The 16,217-nt window shown below is 45.2% G+C and overlaps 1 protein-coding gene and 1 long non-coding RNA gene across 4 annotated transcripts in view; one reads left to right on the top strand and one right to left on the bottom strand.

Annotated features, from left to right (window-relative positions):
- Ankrd55 (ankyrin repeat domain 55) overlaps positions 1-16,217 on the top strand; it is an 82,932-nt gene that overhangs the window by 48,200 nt on the left and 18,515 nt on the right. For 2 of the 3 annotated variants that reach the window (XM_041663187.1, XM_041663190.1), the window contains exons 6-7: positions 1,100-1,228; positions 8,828-9,012. In XM_041663187.1, the coding sequence (XP_041519121.1) occupies positions 1,100-1,228; positions 8,828-9,012 (314 nt within the window). The remainder of the gene's footprint in view (positions 1-1,099; positions 1,229-8,827; positions 9,013-16,217) is intronic. The other variant, XM_041663188.1, reaches the window with a different exon arrangement.
- On the bottom strand, positions 7,083-16,028 carry LOC121455587. Its single transcript, XR_005975524.1, has 3 exons — positions 15,981-16,028; positions 10,769-10,883; positions 7,083-7,403 (listed from the first exon to the last, which is right to left on the bottom strand). It is a non-coding gene; the product is annotated as an uncharacterized LOC121455587 (long non-coding RNA).

Here is a 16,217-nt window from a genome sequence, read left to right as displayed (position 1 = left end):
GTGAGGTCAAGGCCTGTCTCCTCTTCCCTGCTCATCCTCTGCAGCAGGCAGGGCAGGCCTCTTTGGCATCTTCATGCTCTCTGCAGGAATAACTAAGAGAGAAGCTATCAGCTGCTCCAGTCCTTTGCGGTCTCTGTGGATAGCCCAATCTCAATTCATCCTGGATGTTTCCATGTGGACCAGAGGAGTGATCAAGGCGAGGTCATCTCTCATGGCATACTTTCAAATACCACTGTTTCTTTGGGGGCTGCCACTGGCCAACGTGAAATCACTTGCCATTAAGGCATTCCTTAACTGTATACCCTCAGTTCTCAGAGAAGCTGAGATTTGTCAGCTGGACCAATCTAGCTCGATCCTTCCAGCTGTGAAGAAAGGATTTCCTCTTGGCAGTGTGAATCAGATCATTCCAACACCTGCTTGACACCCTCCACCACCATGCTTCCACTCGTGTGGGAAAAAATCCAAATGATTTGCATAGGATCAGTACTCCCAGGTTCATCCTGTCTGTCGTCAATTTCATTTCTCCTCTCCCCTTATCCATCCATCGATCCATCCATTCGTCTGTCAGCTATGCATACAGTTTCTGTTCTAGGCACTGGGACCTCAGCAGTCCCATAATGTTCAGGACTTGGTGGCGGTTTGTGTTCTTGCGTGACCGCTGTCTCTGATGCTGTCCTTGAGCATACCCTCAGCGATGCGCCTTGGTACTGGTGTTCTTCCTTCAGTCCTTCTCACAGAAGACTGTGTAGAGCAGGCCCTGCTCCCTTAGTTATGTCCCATGCGCACACTGCCAGCCAGGAAGTAATGGCTCCTCCATGTGCATTCAGTGTCCGTCTTCCTGTATTTTACTGCAGCCCAACTCCCCCAAGGGCATGGATTTGGTTTCTCAAACTCACTTTTGTAATCTCAACACCTATTAATTTAGCAAAAAGTTAATCATCAACCACCACTTGAACAAAGTGGCTTAATGAATGAAGGAACTACCAAGCAGCAGCAGTTGGTGCGTGGGTGACGGCCTGCTAGCCATGGGAGGAATGTGAACCTGCGTCCTCTCGGGAGCCTGTGTTCATTTCTGTCCCTTCTGATCGTTGTGCTGCAGGGAATGACACCGCTCCACTGGGCAGCTTTCCATAACCGGCCTCAACACACCCAAGTGCTGCTGAAGAAGGGGGCAGATCCCACTCTCCTGGACAAGGACTTTAAGACAGCCCTCCACTGGGCAGCCCAGGTGAGAAAGCAGGCTGTGGGCGTGCCTTGCGTTTAAATGAGGTAAAGCCGACCTGAGTGGGTCACCCAGCGAAAGTTAGAACTACCACACATGCTGGTCCCAATATTTACTTGAAATGTATATGATAGAGCAAGGAGGGCCGTCCCCCATATCCAGAAAGGCAAGAGCAAGCCTGCCGCTTCAACACACATACACACACCCTTAATGCTCTCTCTTTACACTCAGTGCTTCCTGTTGACTTTCAGAACCCCTCGGGACCGAGCTCACTGACTTTCCTCCATCCCTCCACAGCCACGTCACTGCAGATGACCCCGGCTTTTATACCCAGCAGTGAAACAGTGACTCACACTCCCGCATCACGGTCACATGAGTTGAGCCACCTGAGTCCACACAGCCATAGATAGCAGAATGGGCCTGTGAATTCTACGGTCCAAAGAAAGCCGGGCGGTGGTGGCGCACGCCTTTAATCCCAGCACTCGGGAGGCAGAGGCAGGTGGATCTCTGGGAGTTCGAGGCCAGCCTGGTCTACAAGAGCTAGTGCCAGGACAGGCTCCAAAACCACAGAGAAACCCTGTCTCGAAAAAAAAAACTAAAAGAAAAAAAAAAGTCAAATAGACTGAGAGGAAAGAATGGCGACACCTGACAGCTCTATCCTTTCGCCAAGGGTCGGGCTCTTTAACAAAATTAGTGGAGTTACCTATTTTTCCCACACTCAAGGAGAGCAGGGATATGCGGCCTTCAGCATGCTGGCTTCCCATGCCAACGCCCAGATCCCCACTCCTCGCTGCCATTGGCCAGCCAGGATGGCATTGCCGAACGATTGCCAGCCTCATTGTGAGAGTCATCTCTGCTGCCCAACCCTGGTTTCACTCAGGGTTTTCCTAGGGCAGAGGTAGCACCTGGGACTTTCGGGACTCACAGGTGTGCCTATGATCAGGGGAAAACAGAAGCAATTCGGAAACTGCTCTGTTTTTGTGTCTCTAAACTTGGCTTCGGTTGCAGGGCATCGGACCGGGTCCTGGGCAGGATGACAAAGTGAACCAGACTTGTTTTTGTCTTCTCCACCTGCCGTGGCATCCTCTCAGGCACTTTTGTTATCTGATCAGATGTCCCACCCCCTCCCTGCTGGCTCTGTTGAGGGCACTTAGAAAATTGACTCTGTCCAGTTAGGGACCACAGTAGCAATGATCCCAAAGAATCTGGTTCAGCACCCGAGCAATGCCCTGAGCGTGTTGCTTCTCAGCTCAGGTGGAAATGGTATCTGAATTAAGCATTTCTACAGATTCCCCCTCAATACCCTCGCACTCTGACTCCTCCTTCTCGGCTACTGTCCTCTGAACGCTCCCCCTCCGCCCCTGCAGTAATTCTGATGGACCTGCATCATCTGGTCCCTCTTCCTCCATCCCAGCCACAGTCGAGTCCTAAATTAGCCCTTGTAGTAGAATGAATCCCCAGCAGGCCTTGCCCCAAATGCAGACTCCTGAGCTCCCTGCACCCAGACCTTCTGAGTCTCTGTCCTTATCCTGTAGGTGGCAGTTTGGCTAAACCAGAGCGACAACACACACTGAATTTCCATGACAGCCCTAGATTTGACCTAAGGAGAGTCATACACATCTGCGTATCTTAGCTCCAAATATATCGGGAGAGGGAGGGTATGAATGGAACCGTGCCTATGGCAGCTAGAGGATGTGACAGAACTGGAAGAGACAAGTCACTTTGTTAAATTCTCTGACCTTCGTAGAGACTGGGTTGATGAACTGAGTATTCTTCTCTCTAAAATTTAGAGTCTAAGCGACCATGCTGTAAATGATATTGCTCCCAGCCTACCATGCTCCCAAGACTCACCTAAAGACCTTTTAAGTATGTGGATGCTTAGGCCCCACTTAGAGTTCTCCTTCAGTTGTTCTAAGGTGGAGCCGGGCATGGAGACTTTTAAACCTCCTTCCTTCTCCCAGGAAATTAAAATGTACTATTAGGACTAAGAGCTGTTGTTAGAGAGGAACTCCAGTTAATGGTGGCCAATATCTTCAATGTTGCCTTTTCACCACAGTTAGACACATGAGTGAAATGCCTCCTGTATTTGCTCCATCACTACTCAATAAACCTTCTGGAACACCTGCTGTATATCTGGCTCTGGCCCTGGAAGTAAAGTGAACAACAGAAAGGTTCCTGTTGGTACCCTACGGTGCTGGCCTATATCTATGTGCAGGTGCTGGGCTCTTGCATCCGCTTTTCTGAGCAAAGCTGTCTTCATCACCCCATGACAGTTGGTAACTGCATCGACGTGTAAGGAATCTTGGCTCTGAGGACCTGTGGTCTCTCTCCCTTCCACGTGGCTAGTGTTGGTAGTCGAAGTCCCAGGCTGTGTCTTCTGCCCTTTGCAGGAGTACCGGGAAATCACAACCTCACTGGTCCGCTGCAGTTGCCTCTTGTTGCACAGGTCCAGCGCTGCATGCTCGTCATAGTGTTTCCACATGAATGAGTCTGCTTCCCCTCGGCATTTATTCCTTTGCTCAACTTCCTGCCTTTCTCTTGGACTGTACAATGAGATCACATATAAGGCTATGGCACTTGGAAATAATTAAGCCTTTGTATTTGACCCAAACAACCAAAGCAGTAAAGATTTGAAACATCGGGCCCAGAAACTAACTTCAACTTCTTCAAGGTCCTTTATTAGCTAGAGATAGACTACAATGGCCATGCCCTCTTTCCTATTCTCCTATCTGTCTAGAAGACACCACTGTTTGGCCATAGCTGGGCTAACAGAAGCATCACTGTTTGGCTATAGTTGGGCTAATAGAAGCATGTCACTTGCTGTTTGTGATAATCTTAGTGTCATTCCAGACCCGCTAGGCCATGCTCTCACCTCCCTGTGATGACACTAGCTTGTCAGGTATCTCTGCCTCATCTCCCTCTACAGGCCAGCACAGAGTGATAACCCCCCTGATTACCTCTTATGTGGCCCACTGATCAATACTATTATTACATTGGAGGTGGAGGGCTGGAGAGATGGCTCAGCTGGCGAGATGATTGCTGTGCAAGCCTGTGGACCTGAGTTGGAATCGGGTGCCTGACACCCACATAAAAAGCCTGGCACGATGATAATCCTGGAATCATTGTAACCTGTAATCCCAGTGCTGGGGAGGCAGAGCCAGGAGGACGCCTGGGGCTCACTGATCAACCAAGTAGTCTTCCTGGATTGGTGAGCTCCATGTTCAAGGACAGACCCTGTCCCAGAAAACAGGGTAGAGAGTGACAGGGAAAGGCACTCAACAGCAGCCTCCAGCCCCCCCATATGCACACATATGGACGTGCACCAGTACACATATACAGGCATACACTATCCTTTATCTGTCCATCCATCTGTCTGTCTGTCTCTATCTCTCCCTCCCCCTCTCTCACACATATAAACACAAATGACATTATTTTGGAAGTTAAATTTCAGAATGAGTTTTATCAGAGACAAGCCACATCCAAAACAATAGTTTCTCGTTTCCAAATTCTCTTTGTTCATTGCCAATACATAGAAAAATAGTTTTGTCTATTGTAAAATATGTGTCTTATATTCTGAAAACTTGTTACAGTTGTTTCTTAATTTCAGGGCCTTGAGTTTCATCTGTCTTTTCAAATATTCTACTTAGACAACCACATGAGATGCAAAAAGTCGTTCCAGCTCTTCCTTCCCAGTCCTCCTATTTTCCCTCCACTCTCCTATCTTATTGCAATAGCTAGCACTCTGGCCCTCGAAAGACTTGCTGAGAATAGCTCAGATTCTAACACTTCAGAGATATTGCGAGTATCCTTTTCCTCCCTCTAGTTAGTGCGGAGCCCGTTCTTGACCGCTCACTCTTCAGACTCGCTATCTCCATTCCAATCTACTTCATCTGGCTGCAGCACGTCATAAAAGCCCTCAGGCCTTCAGGGTGCCGTGACTGGAGCATAGACGCTAGCTGGGAAGCCGCTGCTTTGTACTCGCTCTAACACATGATGAATTATGCTTACATCCCCTCATTCAAGGTAGGGAGAATAACCCTTTCCTGTCAAAGGAAGGCACTGTGCAACTTCTTTTGCGTTAGTAATTATCCTAGTTGCTGTGATGAAGGCAACGTCACTTCTGGCTTGGCGTTTGAGGGGATGCAGTACATGGTGGGAGGAAGCCTCGAAGGCAGCTGGTCACATGGCACCTGCAGTCAGGAAGCAGAAACGAACGCTGGTACTCAGCTCCCTCTACCCTATAAAAATATACACTCCAGGACTCCACCCATAGCGTGGTGCTGCTCACGTCCACGGCAAGCCTACCGTCTTCGCAGACGCACCCAGAGATGTCTTCCTAAGACGATTTGATGATTCTAGTCCAGTCAAGTTGCTAATGAAGAATAAACACTCTTGTTCCCCAGCCCTATGCTGATAACCAACTGGTCCCACAGCCTCCCGATGAACCTCTTTGAAGGGACACTGTCTTAGTTACCTTTCTATGGCTGTGAGGAAGCAACATGGCCAAGGCGATTCTTATAAAAGAAAGCAGCATTTAATTGGAGGCTTGCTTACAGTTTCAGAGAGTTAGTCCATGATCATGATCATCATGGAGGCAGGGGTGCATGACAGCGGGTCAGGCAGACACGGTGCTGGGGCAGCAGCTAAAAGCTTACATCCTAATCCACAGGTGGGGAGAGAGAGAGAGAGAGAGAGAGAGAGAGAGAGAGAGAGAACACAAGACGAGACCTGGCTCTTTGGCAAGCGGTCTTCTGAGCCAAGCTCCTCTCCAGTGCTCTCTGCTCATGAGGGATAAAGAGAAAACAAGTAGCACACAGAGTTCTTAGAGGACGTGAAGGCAGCGTGACAGTGATGACTCACAATACAAAGCAGGTAAACAACAACGTGACAGTGGTGACGCACAATACACAGCAGGTAAACAACAACGTGACAGTGATGACTCACAATACAAAGCAGGTAAACAACAACGTGACAGTGGTGACCCACAATACAAAGCAGGTAAATACAGCCAAACAATCTGTGACACTGCGAAGCCGAGAGCTCAGCAACAGGCTGTGTGTGATCTTGCTGCTCCCCTGGTGTGCTAGCATTCCCACTGGATGTGGGCCCGTTCTCTCTTCCTCCTTTGGCCCCATCTGGGCATTCCTACTTCTGCTCTCCTACTTCTTCTTGGCCCCTGTGACCTCCCTAGCCCCCCATTGTCTGAGCCTCCCTTTGGCTGGAGCCATCCAGAGTGCTAGCGGGGAATGCGGGGTGTCACCAAGAGATTATCGCCCCCACTGTTGGCTTCTAAAGCAGTGTCTCTGGTAGGGTACAGCGGGGCCACCTTCCTTGCAGAGGCAAGGTTCCCTATGACTATTTATGTGACAGGTCCGAACAGCGGTTTTCAGTGCAAACACGCAGGGTCCTTTTCCTCAAAGGTCCAAGCCTACAAACTCTACAACGTCAATCCTGGCCCAGCTCATTCTTAACTCTGACCCAGAGCGAATTCCTCCATCCCTCCGGCCTCTGATCTCTGACCTCTCTCCCTGTCTCCTGGGGTTATGGTCAGGAGCGGTTTAGGAAGGCGCTAAGCAACAAGCAGTCTCTCCATGAGCACAGCTGTCACCATTATTTCTGAGGAAAACTCACACAGGAAAGGGAAGTACAGATGATAGTGTTACACGGGAGACCCAGGAGCAGGCAAAGGACTTATCTGGGGAACCCACAGCAACAAAAGGCAGGTTGGGAGAGGAGAGTAAAGTGAGGGGAGACACCTTGCCCATCCTTGTTCAGAGGCCTAGCCTACAGCACTCCAGCCTCCACGACACATGGGACTATTCGGTCAGGTTTCAGAAGAGGCAAACACAGGTGCCCTGGGCTGCAGCTACTGCCAGTGACTTGTCCCAAGAGTCGTGCGAGGAGAAGGAGCAGAGAGGTGAGGTGTGTCCTTTTGTTTTTTCCATTTGTCCTTAATGCTCCCTCTTCTACAAAGAGGGGAAACTGAACAGAGGTGTTTTGCCTTGGCAACCTGAAGGCCTTTTCTCTTCCAGGAAATTGTAAACAAAACAAACCCACCGAGCTGGCACTCTTCTCTGTTTTCCTTCTCCAGGATCAGGTACTTTCCAAGAAAAGTGTCTCTCGACTGTTTCCAACTGTATTCCAGACCCTTCAGAATGCATCGAGTTGTATATGAATGACTCTAGAAAAAAAAAAAACTGTGAAAGCCCCTTATCTACGTGTTCAGTATGGCAGGCTTCTTAGGACAGACAGGTACAGCACACAAATACGTGCTCGAGTCACATCCAAGCCATGAGGAACAAAGGCTAGCCGAAAAAAAAGAGGAAAGGGTGTAAGGCCGGGGGAGGGGGTGGAAAGAAAGGGTCCATTTTCCAGTCACGAGACCAAGGTCCAGGAGAAAGCCCACTGCCTGAGACACCCGAGATAGAACGTTCTGTGCTCAGCACCTTGAAATTCTGTTTGTTTTATAAGTGGAGCCTGCACACACAATTCCAACCCCCAAACTCCTGCGTCAGGAGCCCGACTCCTGCCCAGCCTCTGCTGCTGCCCTCTGCTCTGTCCTGGGCCTAAGGAAAAGCTCAGTGTACCCCTGTTGCAGGATGGATCCTGGGCACCTGGGAGGATCTGGAGGCATGCTAGGAATCTCCGACACAAGGATTGCCTAAAACTCACCATGCCAGACTGAGGAACAGGGCTTTTGTCTGCAACCTTGTGTCGTAGTTCAGCCCTCCTCCTCCTCATCGTGTTAATAGTGAATTTAAGTGCACAAGTGCCCTCACGGCCACCTTGTCCAGTGAAATGAAGATGTTAAATGAGCAGATCTAGGGAGCAATTTGTTGTCTAGGCAACACATCTGTCAGGCTAGCTCTGACGTCGGTTGCCGTTTGCCACCAAGTCCATTGTCGGTTCCCTAGGTGTGGAGGACATTAACCCCAACTGGAAACAAAACTCCCGGCAGAGAATTGAGATAGGTGGAAATTTGTTGAAGAAATGGAATACAAATTATAGATAGCCACTGTCTGGGATTAGATTTCTCTAGTGGCCCCAACAGAGCAGACTCAAAGTCAAAACGGAGTGGCCACGCTGAAGCTGCATCTCACTAAAGCCAAGCTAAGCTGTTAGCTGAACTTCTGAGAAGCCAGGAGAGAGGGGGCAGGCACATAACAAAATCCTCCACAGATCAAACCACATGATCATGACGCTCGCTCCTTTTTAATTTTTCACCCTTCTGAGGCTGCTTCGCCCATCACAAAACTGCAAACTTACTTAATACATTGTAAGGGTTTTTTTTTTTTTTGTAATTTTTTGGGGCAATGATTTATATAGCTCTAGAATATGAACTTTTTTCACGTAGTCATGCCGGAAGGTCAAAGGGTTGGACAGGTCTACGAGTACTCGACAAGCTGGCTATAAACTGGGAAGATGAGTCCCCCAGTCCTCATCATCTAAGGAAATGACCACCCTGCTTTTTCCTTCCTTGTTCTGTTTTTTTTTTTTCCTGCTTATCCATCCTCTGTCTTTTAAAACACGCCCTCCCTCATCATGCATAGGAAGGAACATGGACAGGGTTGTTCATGATGGGATTTCTCTGACTCTTTTTTTCAGAGTGGAAATAGGATCCTGTGCTCCATCCTTCTGAGTCACCATAAGGGCCCGTCCATTATCAACTATGATGATGAGAGCGGAAAGACGTGTGTCCATATCGCAGCAGCTTCGGGTTTCGGCGACCTTATTAACGATCTGGCAAAAGTCCCTGAGTGTAACCTGCAGGCTCTGGATGTGGATGACAGGTATCCATGGCAACTCAGACAGCACTGGGAACTACCAGTCATCTTCCCCTAATGTTAATCTTAAAATAAAGACACCGAGGGCGCTATCCTTTCTGACTATATCCTTATTACTGGTAATACATGTGTTTGTAACAAGTCTTGATCTATTTTAGTAAGAGGAGGAAAAATCATTGTTATGAACAGAAATCATGACTACAGAGTTGTCAGATTTTCCACTTTTCGCTGAATATCTCAGGAGGCTTTCTGTTGAGCCGACGTGGGCCTTGGTTCTTAATGGAGTTTGTATTTCCTTCTTGAAAACCATGGACCTTACTAATGAAAAAATTTTTCCAGCTATTGTTGTTAAATTGACTGGAAATGGAAGCTGGGTTCAGAAAGGGATGATGACAAATCTCAGGGGTTGTTAGCAACCCAGTGGAGGATCACCTGTGTCTTTAAATGGGGCACTCATCACCTACGACATACTTACTAACCTTCCTTGACTTTAGGCACTGACTGTGTGGGAAATGCAAGAAAAAAATACAACAGTAAGCAACACTATTGAAAAGTGTAAGAACTACAAACTTTCTGAGTATGTAGTCTCCATTTTCTGTCAAAGTAAGACCTGAGCGTATGATAATCTTAGAAATCCCATAAGAGAACCTCCGCTGATACTGGAAATTCTTTTAGCATATGTATGTCGGGGGTGGGGGATGTCTTATCTTCTACATAGGTCTCAGGAGTTGAAGATGTTTAACCTGATAATTTTAATGAAAACTGAAGGCTACTTTTTCCTAAGAGCAGGTGTTGATCCTGGGAAAGGGCATGTTAGTAAGATGGTTCGGGAAGTAAAACATCCAGGCAGAGAAAGGAACACAAGGTAGTGTTAAGGGATGGAAGGAAGTTTGCCTGCTTCCAAAAGCTGCTAGAAGCAGCTCCCTATTTTGCAGAATTACACATTTTAACAAATAAAATCCATTTTCCTGAGCTTCAGGGAAGAAAACAAACCCAGAGAGGAAAATCAATGCAGAAGACTAGGTCTGATGAGAAGGAAGGTGAGTTTCTAGGAGTCTCCCCGCCCCAAACCACTGGGTAAGCCTTTCCTGTTCTCATGCTGAACACGAAGCCCTGTCTTTTCTGTGAAATTCTGAGTTTCTGTTAATAATTGAGCTGTTTAAAATCATCAGAAGCTTAAAGGCATCTCTGCGACTTGCCCTTTTTTCCTCTTTCTTCTTCTTTCTTAGTGAAAGAGTTTCCAAAAGAAAGGCTTTGTGGTAAGAGAAGAGAAATAAGATTGTGATGAGAGCTGTGCGGTGGGGGAAGTGGTTTGGAGAACTAGGCTGCCTGTTCTTAGCCTACGTCAGAAAGCAGGCAAGGTGGTGCTCCCTGGAACCATAGCCCCAAGGAGACTGAAGTAGGAGGTTCACAAGTAAGAGGCCAACACGGGATACAGAATGTGTGATGGAATGAGACTGTCTCAAACCCCCCCCCCTTTTTTTTAATGGCCAACAGAATGGCTCAAGAGATAAAGGCACTTGTCACAAGTCAGATGAACTGAGTTCTATCTGATATATATATATATATATATATATATATATATATATATATATATATAATGGAAGGAGGGAAATGACTCCCATGAAGCTATCCTCTGGTCTCCATGCAAGTGCCATGGTATGCCAGCATGCACGGACACATCCACACACAGAAAAGAAATATAGGGTAAAAACTGAGTCATGTAATACCTCTACGGTATTTTAAATATTACGGTACTCACCTCAGAGTAATGCCAAATCACAAATAATGCAGAAACAGCCTCCATGTCTCAAATGTCCCACATTTCATCCATCTGTGAGGTCATAATTCATATCTGCTCCCAGTTCCAAGCCTGGCTTTTGGAAGCAGCAAGACATTATTTATATATTTACCCTGTCACACCTCTCCTCTAAGATTTAGTACAAAGTCAGCCGTGCCTTTAAATAGAGGACAGAAGAAAAGTGGAAAAGAATATACAGTCATACTAATAAATGATGTTGATGAACATGTGCCATTTTTAGAAAAACACATAGCTAGAGATATGAACTGACTATATAACCTAACATGACCCAAACTTGTGATCCTGTTGCCTCAGCTTCCTGGATGCTGAGATTATAGCTGTGAGCACCATGCCAAACCATATTCCTTCCTTTCTTTCTTCCTTCCTTCCCTCCTTTCTCTCTCTCTCTCTCTCTCTCTCTCTCTCTCTTTCTTTCTTTCTTCCTTTCAAGACAGGGTTTCTCTGTAGCTTTGGATCCTGTCCTGGAACTCACTTTGTAGACCAGGCTGGCTTTGAACTCACAGAGATCCACCTGTCTCTGCCTCCCAAATTCTGGGATTAAAGGCTTGTGCCATCACTGCCCATCTTCTGCTAAGCGACAGTCAGTCAGGGCTAAAGTACAAGTGCACAGGGTCAGATGTAGAATCTTCCATTTGTGACATCCAGCATGACAGTGCCCAGAGCACTTCAGAGGTCAGACATTTCCTAGAGGGAAGGTCACTGTGGGACCCTCTGTGACTGGCTCATGTCACTCAACAGGATGTACTTGGGGTTCATCTCTATTACCATACACTGCTAGCCTGTTTGTTATGCCGTTGAGTCATAATCTGCAGTATAGAGGAACCACACAATTTGTTTATCCACTGACCCCTGAAAAGATGGTGGCTTGCTTCCATTTGGGGAAGTTATGAGTGGTTGCTATAAACATTTGAGAGCAGGCTCTTGGGCGGATGTAAGTTTTCGTTTCTCTACCTAGATATCTGGAAGTGGGATATCTGGGTCACATAGTCAGGATTTATTGAACCCTGTAAAACTTCCACTAAGATCATAGGCAAATTCCAGGTCTTCTACGTTTTTGCCACTATCAATTATTATCAAGCTTTGTTGGGGTTTGCCTTATTTTAATCATTTTTATAAGCACATGGGATCTCCTTGCCATTTTGATTTGCATTTCCCTGAGGGCAGTTTTGTTCTTGCTGAGGTAAGGTCTCACTCTGTAGGGCAGATTGGCCTGGAATTCACTGCATAGCCCAGGCTGGAATCAAACTCCCAGAAAACCTTATTGTTCACCTCCTGGGTACTAGGACTTCGGGTGTGTGCCACCACACTGATGTGACAAGTATTTTTGAGCCTGTGGCACCTTGTCCTATGTGTCTCACCATCCACACATCTCTTTTGGTGGAATGACAGTTCTGTCCTTTGCTGTTCTCCAAATGAGTTTGTTTTCTTATTGTTCAGTACTGAAAATTTTTATGTATTCTAATTATAAACCTTTTGTTGAACAAGTGGTTTGCAAGTATTTCCACCTGTTTTCCGACTCCTCTTTATTTTATTAAGAAAACACTGGTTGTGCCGGGTGGACATGCCTTTAATCACAGCACTCGGGAAGCAGAGGCAGGCGGATCTCTGTGAGTTTGAGGCTAACCTGCTCTACAGAGCAAGTTCCAGGACAGCCAGGGTTAAACAGAGAATCCCTGTCTTAAAAAAGAAGAGAGAGAGAGAGAGAGAGAGAGAGAGAGAGAAACAGAGAGAGAGAGAAGAAAGAAAGAAAGAAAGAAAGAAAGAAAGAAAGAAAGAAAACACTGGGTCTTAACAAATAGTTAAGTATTAGTGAATATCTGTCTTCTGGTTAAGGAAGGACTTTCTGAACATGAAAGACATAAAATGAAATGTATTTGAATGTGAATGCTTTCCATTTTACATAGAAAAATTGAAAGATTGAAGAACAAAATGTTTGAAGTTTGTATAGATGACCTATAAATGATCAATATCTTTAGTATGCAAAGAGCCCTTTCAAATGCATTAATACTATCATAGAGAAATAGATAACAGACACAGGCTAGTGACACATGCCTTAATCCCTCCACTTGGGAGACTGAGGCAGAAAGAGTGTATGTTCAAGGCTAGTCCATGCTGTACAGTGAGAATCTACCTTTAAAAAAAAGCAACAAAAGGCATTAAGAGTGATTTCAATAAAAAAAATTCAAATGGAAAATTTAACCTTAATAGTAAATAAAGAAACACAAAGGGCAATATCAAAGTATCATTTTGCCAACCAAATTGACAAAGATTTTTTAATTAATTTATTTTTTTTTAAAGTATCTTTTCTCATTTTACATGCCAAATCCAGTTTGGATAAGGGTTTGTCTATCTTGTTGATTTTCTCAAAGAACCAGCTCTTTGTTTCATTGATTCTTTGTATTGTTTACTTTGTTTCTATTTTGTTGATTTCAGCCCTCAATTTAATTATTTCCTGTCATCTACTCCTCCTGGGTGAGCGTGCTTCTTTTTGTTCTAGAACTTTCAGGTGTGCTGTTAAGTCACTAGTGTGAACTTCCTCCGCATTCTTTAGGGCTATGAACTTTCCTCTTAGCACTGCTTTCATAGTGTCCCATAGGTTTGTGTACACTGTGCCTTCATTTTCATTGAATTCTAGGAAGTCTTTAATTTTGTTATTTCTTCCTTGACCCAGGGGTGATTTAATAGAGCACTGTTCAATTTCCATGAGTTTGTAGGCTTTCTGCAATTAGTGTTCTTGTTGAATTCTAACTTTAAACCTTTTGTATCTGTTGAGTTTGCTTTGTTTCCAAGAATGTGGTCAATTTTAGGGAAGGTTCCATGACGTACTGAGAAGGAGGTATATTCTTTCTTGTTTGGGTGAAATGTTCTATATATGTCTGTTAAGTCCATTTGAGTCATGACATCTGTTAGTTCTCTTATTTCTCTGTTAAGTTTCTGTCTGGTTGACCTGTCCGTTGGAACGAGTGGAGTGTTGAAGTCTCCTACTGTTGGTGCGTGGGGTTTGACGTGTGATTTAAGCTTTGGTAATGTTTCTTTTACATATGTAGGTGTGCTTGTATTTGGGACATAAATGTTCAGGATTGAGACTTCCTGATCTTAATGGATTTAGACATCTTAATGGATTTTTCCTGTGATGAGTATGAACTGTCCTCCATCTTTTCTGATTGATTTTAGTTTGAAGTCTATTTTGTTAGAGATTAGGATAGCTACACTTGCTTGTTTCTTGGGGGCATTTGATTGGAAAACCTTTTACCAACCCTTTACTCTGAAGTAATATCTGTCTTTGAGGTATGTTTCTTGTATACAGCAGAAGGTTGGGTCCTGCTTTTTTATCCATTTTGTTAACATGTGCCTTTTTATAGGTGAATTGAGTCCATTGATATTAAGAGATTTTTTTTTTTGAGACAGGGTTTCTCTGTAGCTTTGGAGCCTATCCTGGAACTAGCTCTTGTAGACCAGGCTGGCATCAAACTCACAGAGATCCACCCACCTCTGCCTCCCAAGTGCTGGGATTAAAGGCATGTGCCACCACCACCCGGCTTGATATGAAGTGATATTAATAACAAGTGATTGTTAATTCCTGTTATTTTTTGGTGGTAGTGTTTGTGTGTTTCCCTTCTTTGGGGTTTGCTGGTATGAAGTTATCCATTGCCTTGTTTTTTGGGGTGCAGTTAGCTTCCTTGGGTTGGAGTTTTCCTTCTAGTATTTTCTGTAAGGCTAGGTTTGTGAATAGGAATTGTTTAAATTTGGTTTTGTCATGGAATATCTTGTTCTCTTCATCAATGGTGGATATATTAGTCTCGGATTGCATCTATGGTCTCTTAGTGTCTGCAGCACATCTGTCCAGGACCTTCTGACTTTCATGATTCATGTTGAGAAGTTGGGTGTAATTCTGATAGGTCTGCCTTTATATGTTACTTGGCCTTTTTCCTTTACAGCTCTTCGATATTTTTTCTTTATTCTGTATGTTTTGTGCTTTGATTATTATATGGCAAGAGAACTTCTTTTTGGTTTAATCAATTTGGTGTTCTATAAGCTTCTTGTACCTCCATAGGCATATCCTTCTTTAGGTTGGAAAGGTTTTCTTCTATGAATTTGTTGAATATATTTTCTGTGCTTTTGAGCTGGAGTTCTCTTTCTTCTATCCCTGTTTTTCTTAGGTTTGGTCTTTTCATAGTGTCCCAGATTTCCTGGATATTTTGTGTTAAGAATTTGTTGAATTTAAGATTTTCTTTGACCAGCAAACCTATTCCCTCTATAGTCATCTTCAACATTTGAGATTCTGTCTTCCATCTCTTGTATTCTGCTGGTTATGCTTGCATTGGTAGTTCCTGTTCATCTATCCAGATTTTGCATTTCTAGAATTCCCTCAGTTTGTGTTTCTTTATTGCCTCTTTTTCAGTTTTCACGTCTTGAACAATTTGGACAGCTTGCTTCACCTGTTTGTTTTTTCTTGGTTTTCTTGAGTTTCTTTAAGATATTTGTTATTTCCAATTTGTCTTTTCCTCCATTTCTTTAAGGAAATTTTTCATTTCCTCTTCAAGGGTCTCTATCATCTTCATAAAGTTATATTTAAGATTGTTTTCCTCTGCTTCTTCTGGATTAAGATGATCAGGTCTTTCTGTTGTATGACCACTGGATGCTGGTGTTACCATGTTGCTTTTTAGGTTATTGAACAAATTTTTGCATTGGTGCCTACCCACTTCTTCGTCCAATTGGTGCTGGCAGTGTCTTTGCCTCTTGGTCAAATTCTTGCAGTTGCTGTCTGTGTCTTAGGGAGCTGCTCTTATTCTGCTCTGTGCGGTTGCTCTCTGAGTCTCATGAAACTGCTGAAGTCTCCCTTGGCCTGCTCTCTTGGTTTGCTCTGCACAGTCTCAGTCTCTTGGTCCTACTCTGTGCAGTTGTAGCCTGTGCTTCAGAGTTCCTCTGAGGTCTCGGGGGATAGATGGGTTTGGAGGCAGAGTGGGCCTTGTAGCTTACAGGGTCCAGTCAATGGGTGGAGACAAGGGGCATTGGAGCAGCCTTACCTTCAGGAAGCTTGCCTACTGACTGGCTGGTGAAGCTGAGGCGGGTGGGGGAGGAGCCCCGGGGTTTTGCCCCAGTACCAAGGGCCTAGAGAGTCAGGTGTCTAGCTGGCTGACTGATCACTCACCTCTTAGTCTGTTCTGTGCCCCAGGTTGACAAAGATTTTAAAGATGGTGATAAACTCATTGTTCAAGAAGGAGTGAGGTCTCCGCTGTAAGAGAGTAAATGGAGTCAACGTTCCTAGAAGGCAGTTGGCACTGTGTGTAAAGAGCCTTCAAACCACTCAGACTTCCACTTCTAGGGAATTCTCAGGAAGAGCAGAGATGGCAAAGCAGACAGAAAGCACAGAGGTGGAGGGAAGCAT

This window comes from Microtus oregoni, unplaced genomic scaffold (genome assembly GCF_018167655.1).
Source record: "Microtus oregoni isolate MIOR12 unplaced genomic scaffold, Mior012 000014F_ref0000157, whole genome shotgun sequence".
Classification (NCBI taxonomy): domain Eukaryota; kingdom Metazoa; phylum Chordata; class Mammalia; order Rodentia; family Cricetidae; genus Microtus; species Microtus oregoni.
The sequence above is the reverse complement of the archived record's forward strand: the minus strand, read 5'-3'. Positions and strand labels throughout refer to the sequence as shown.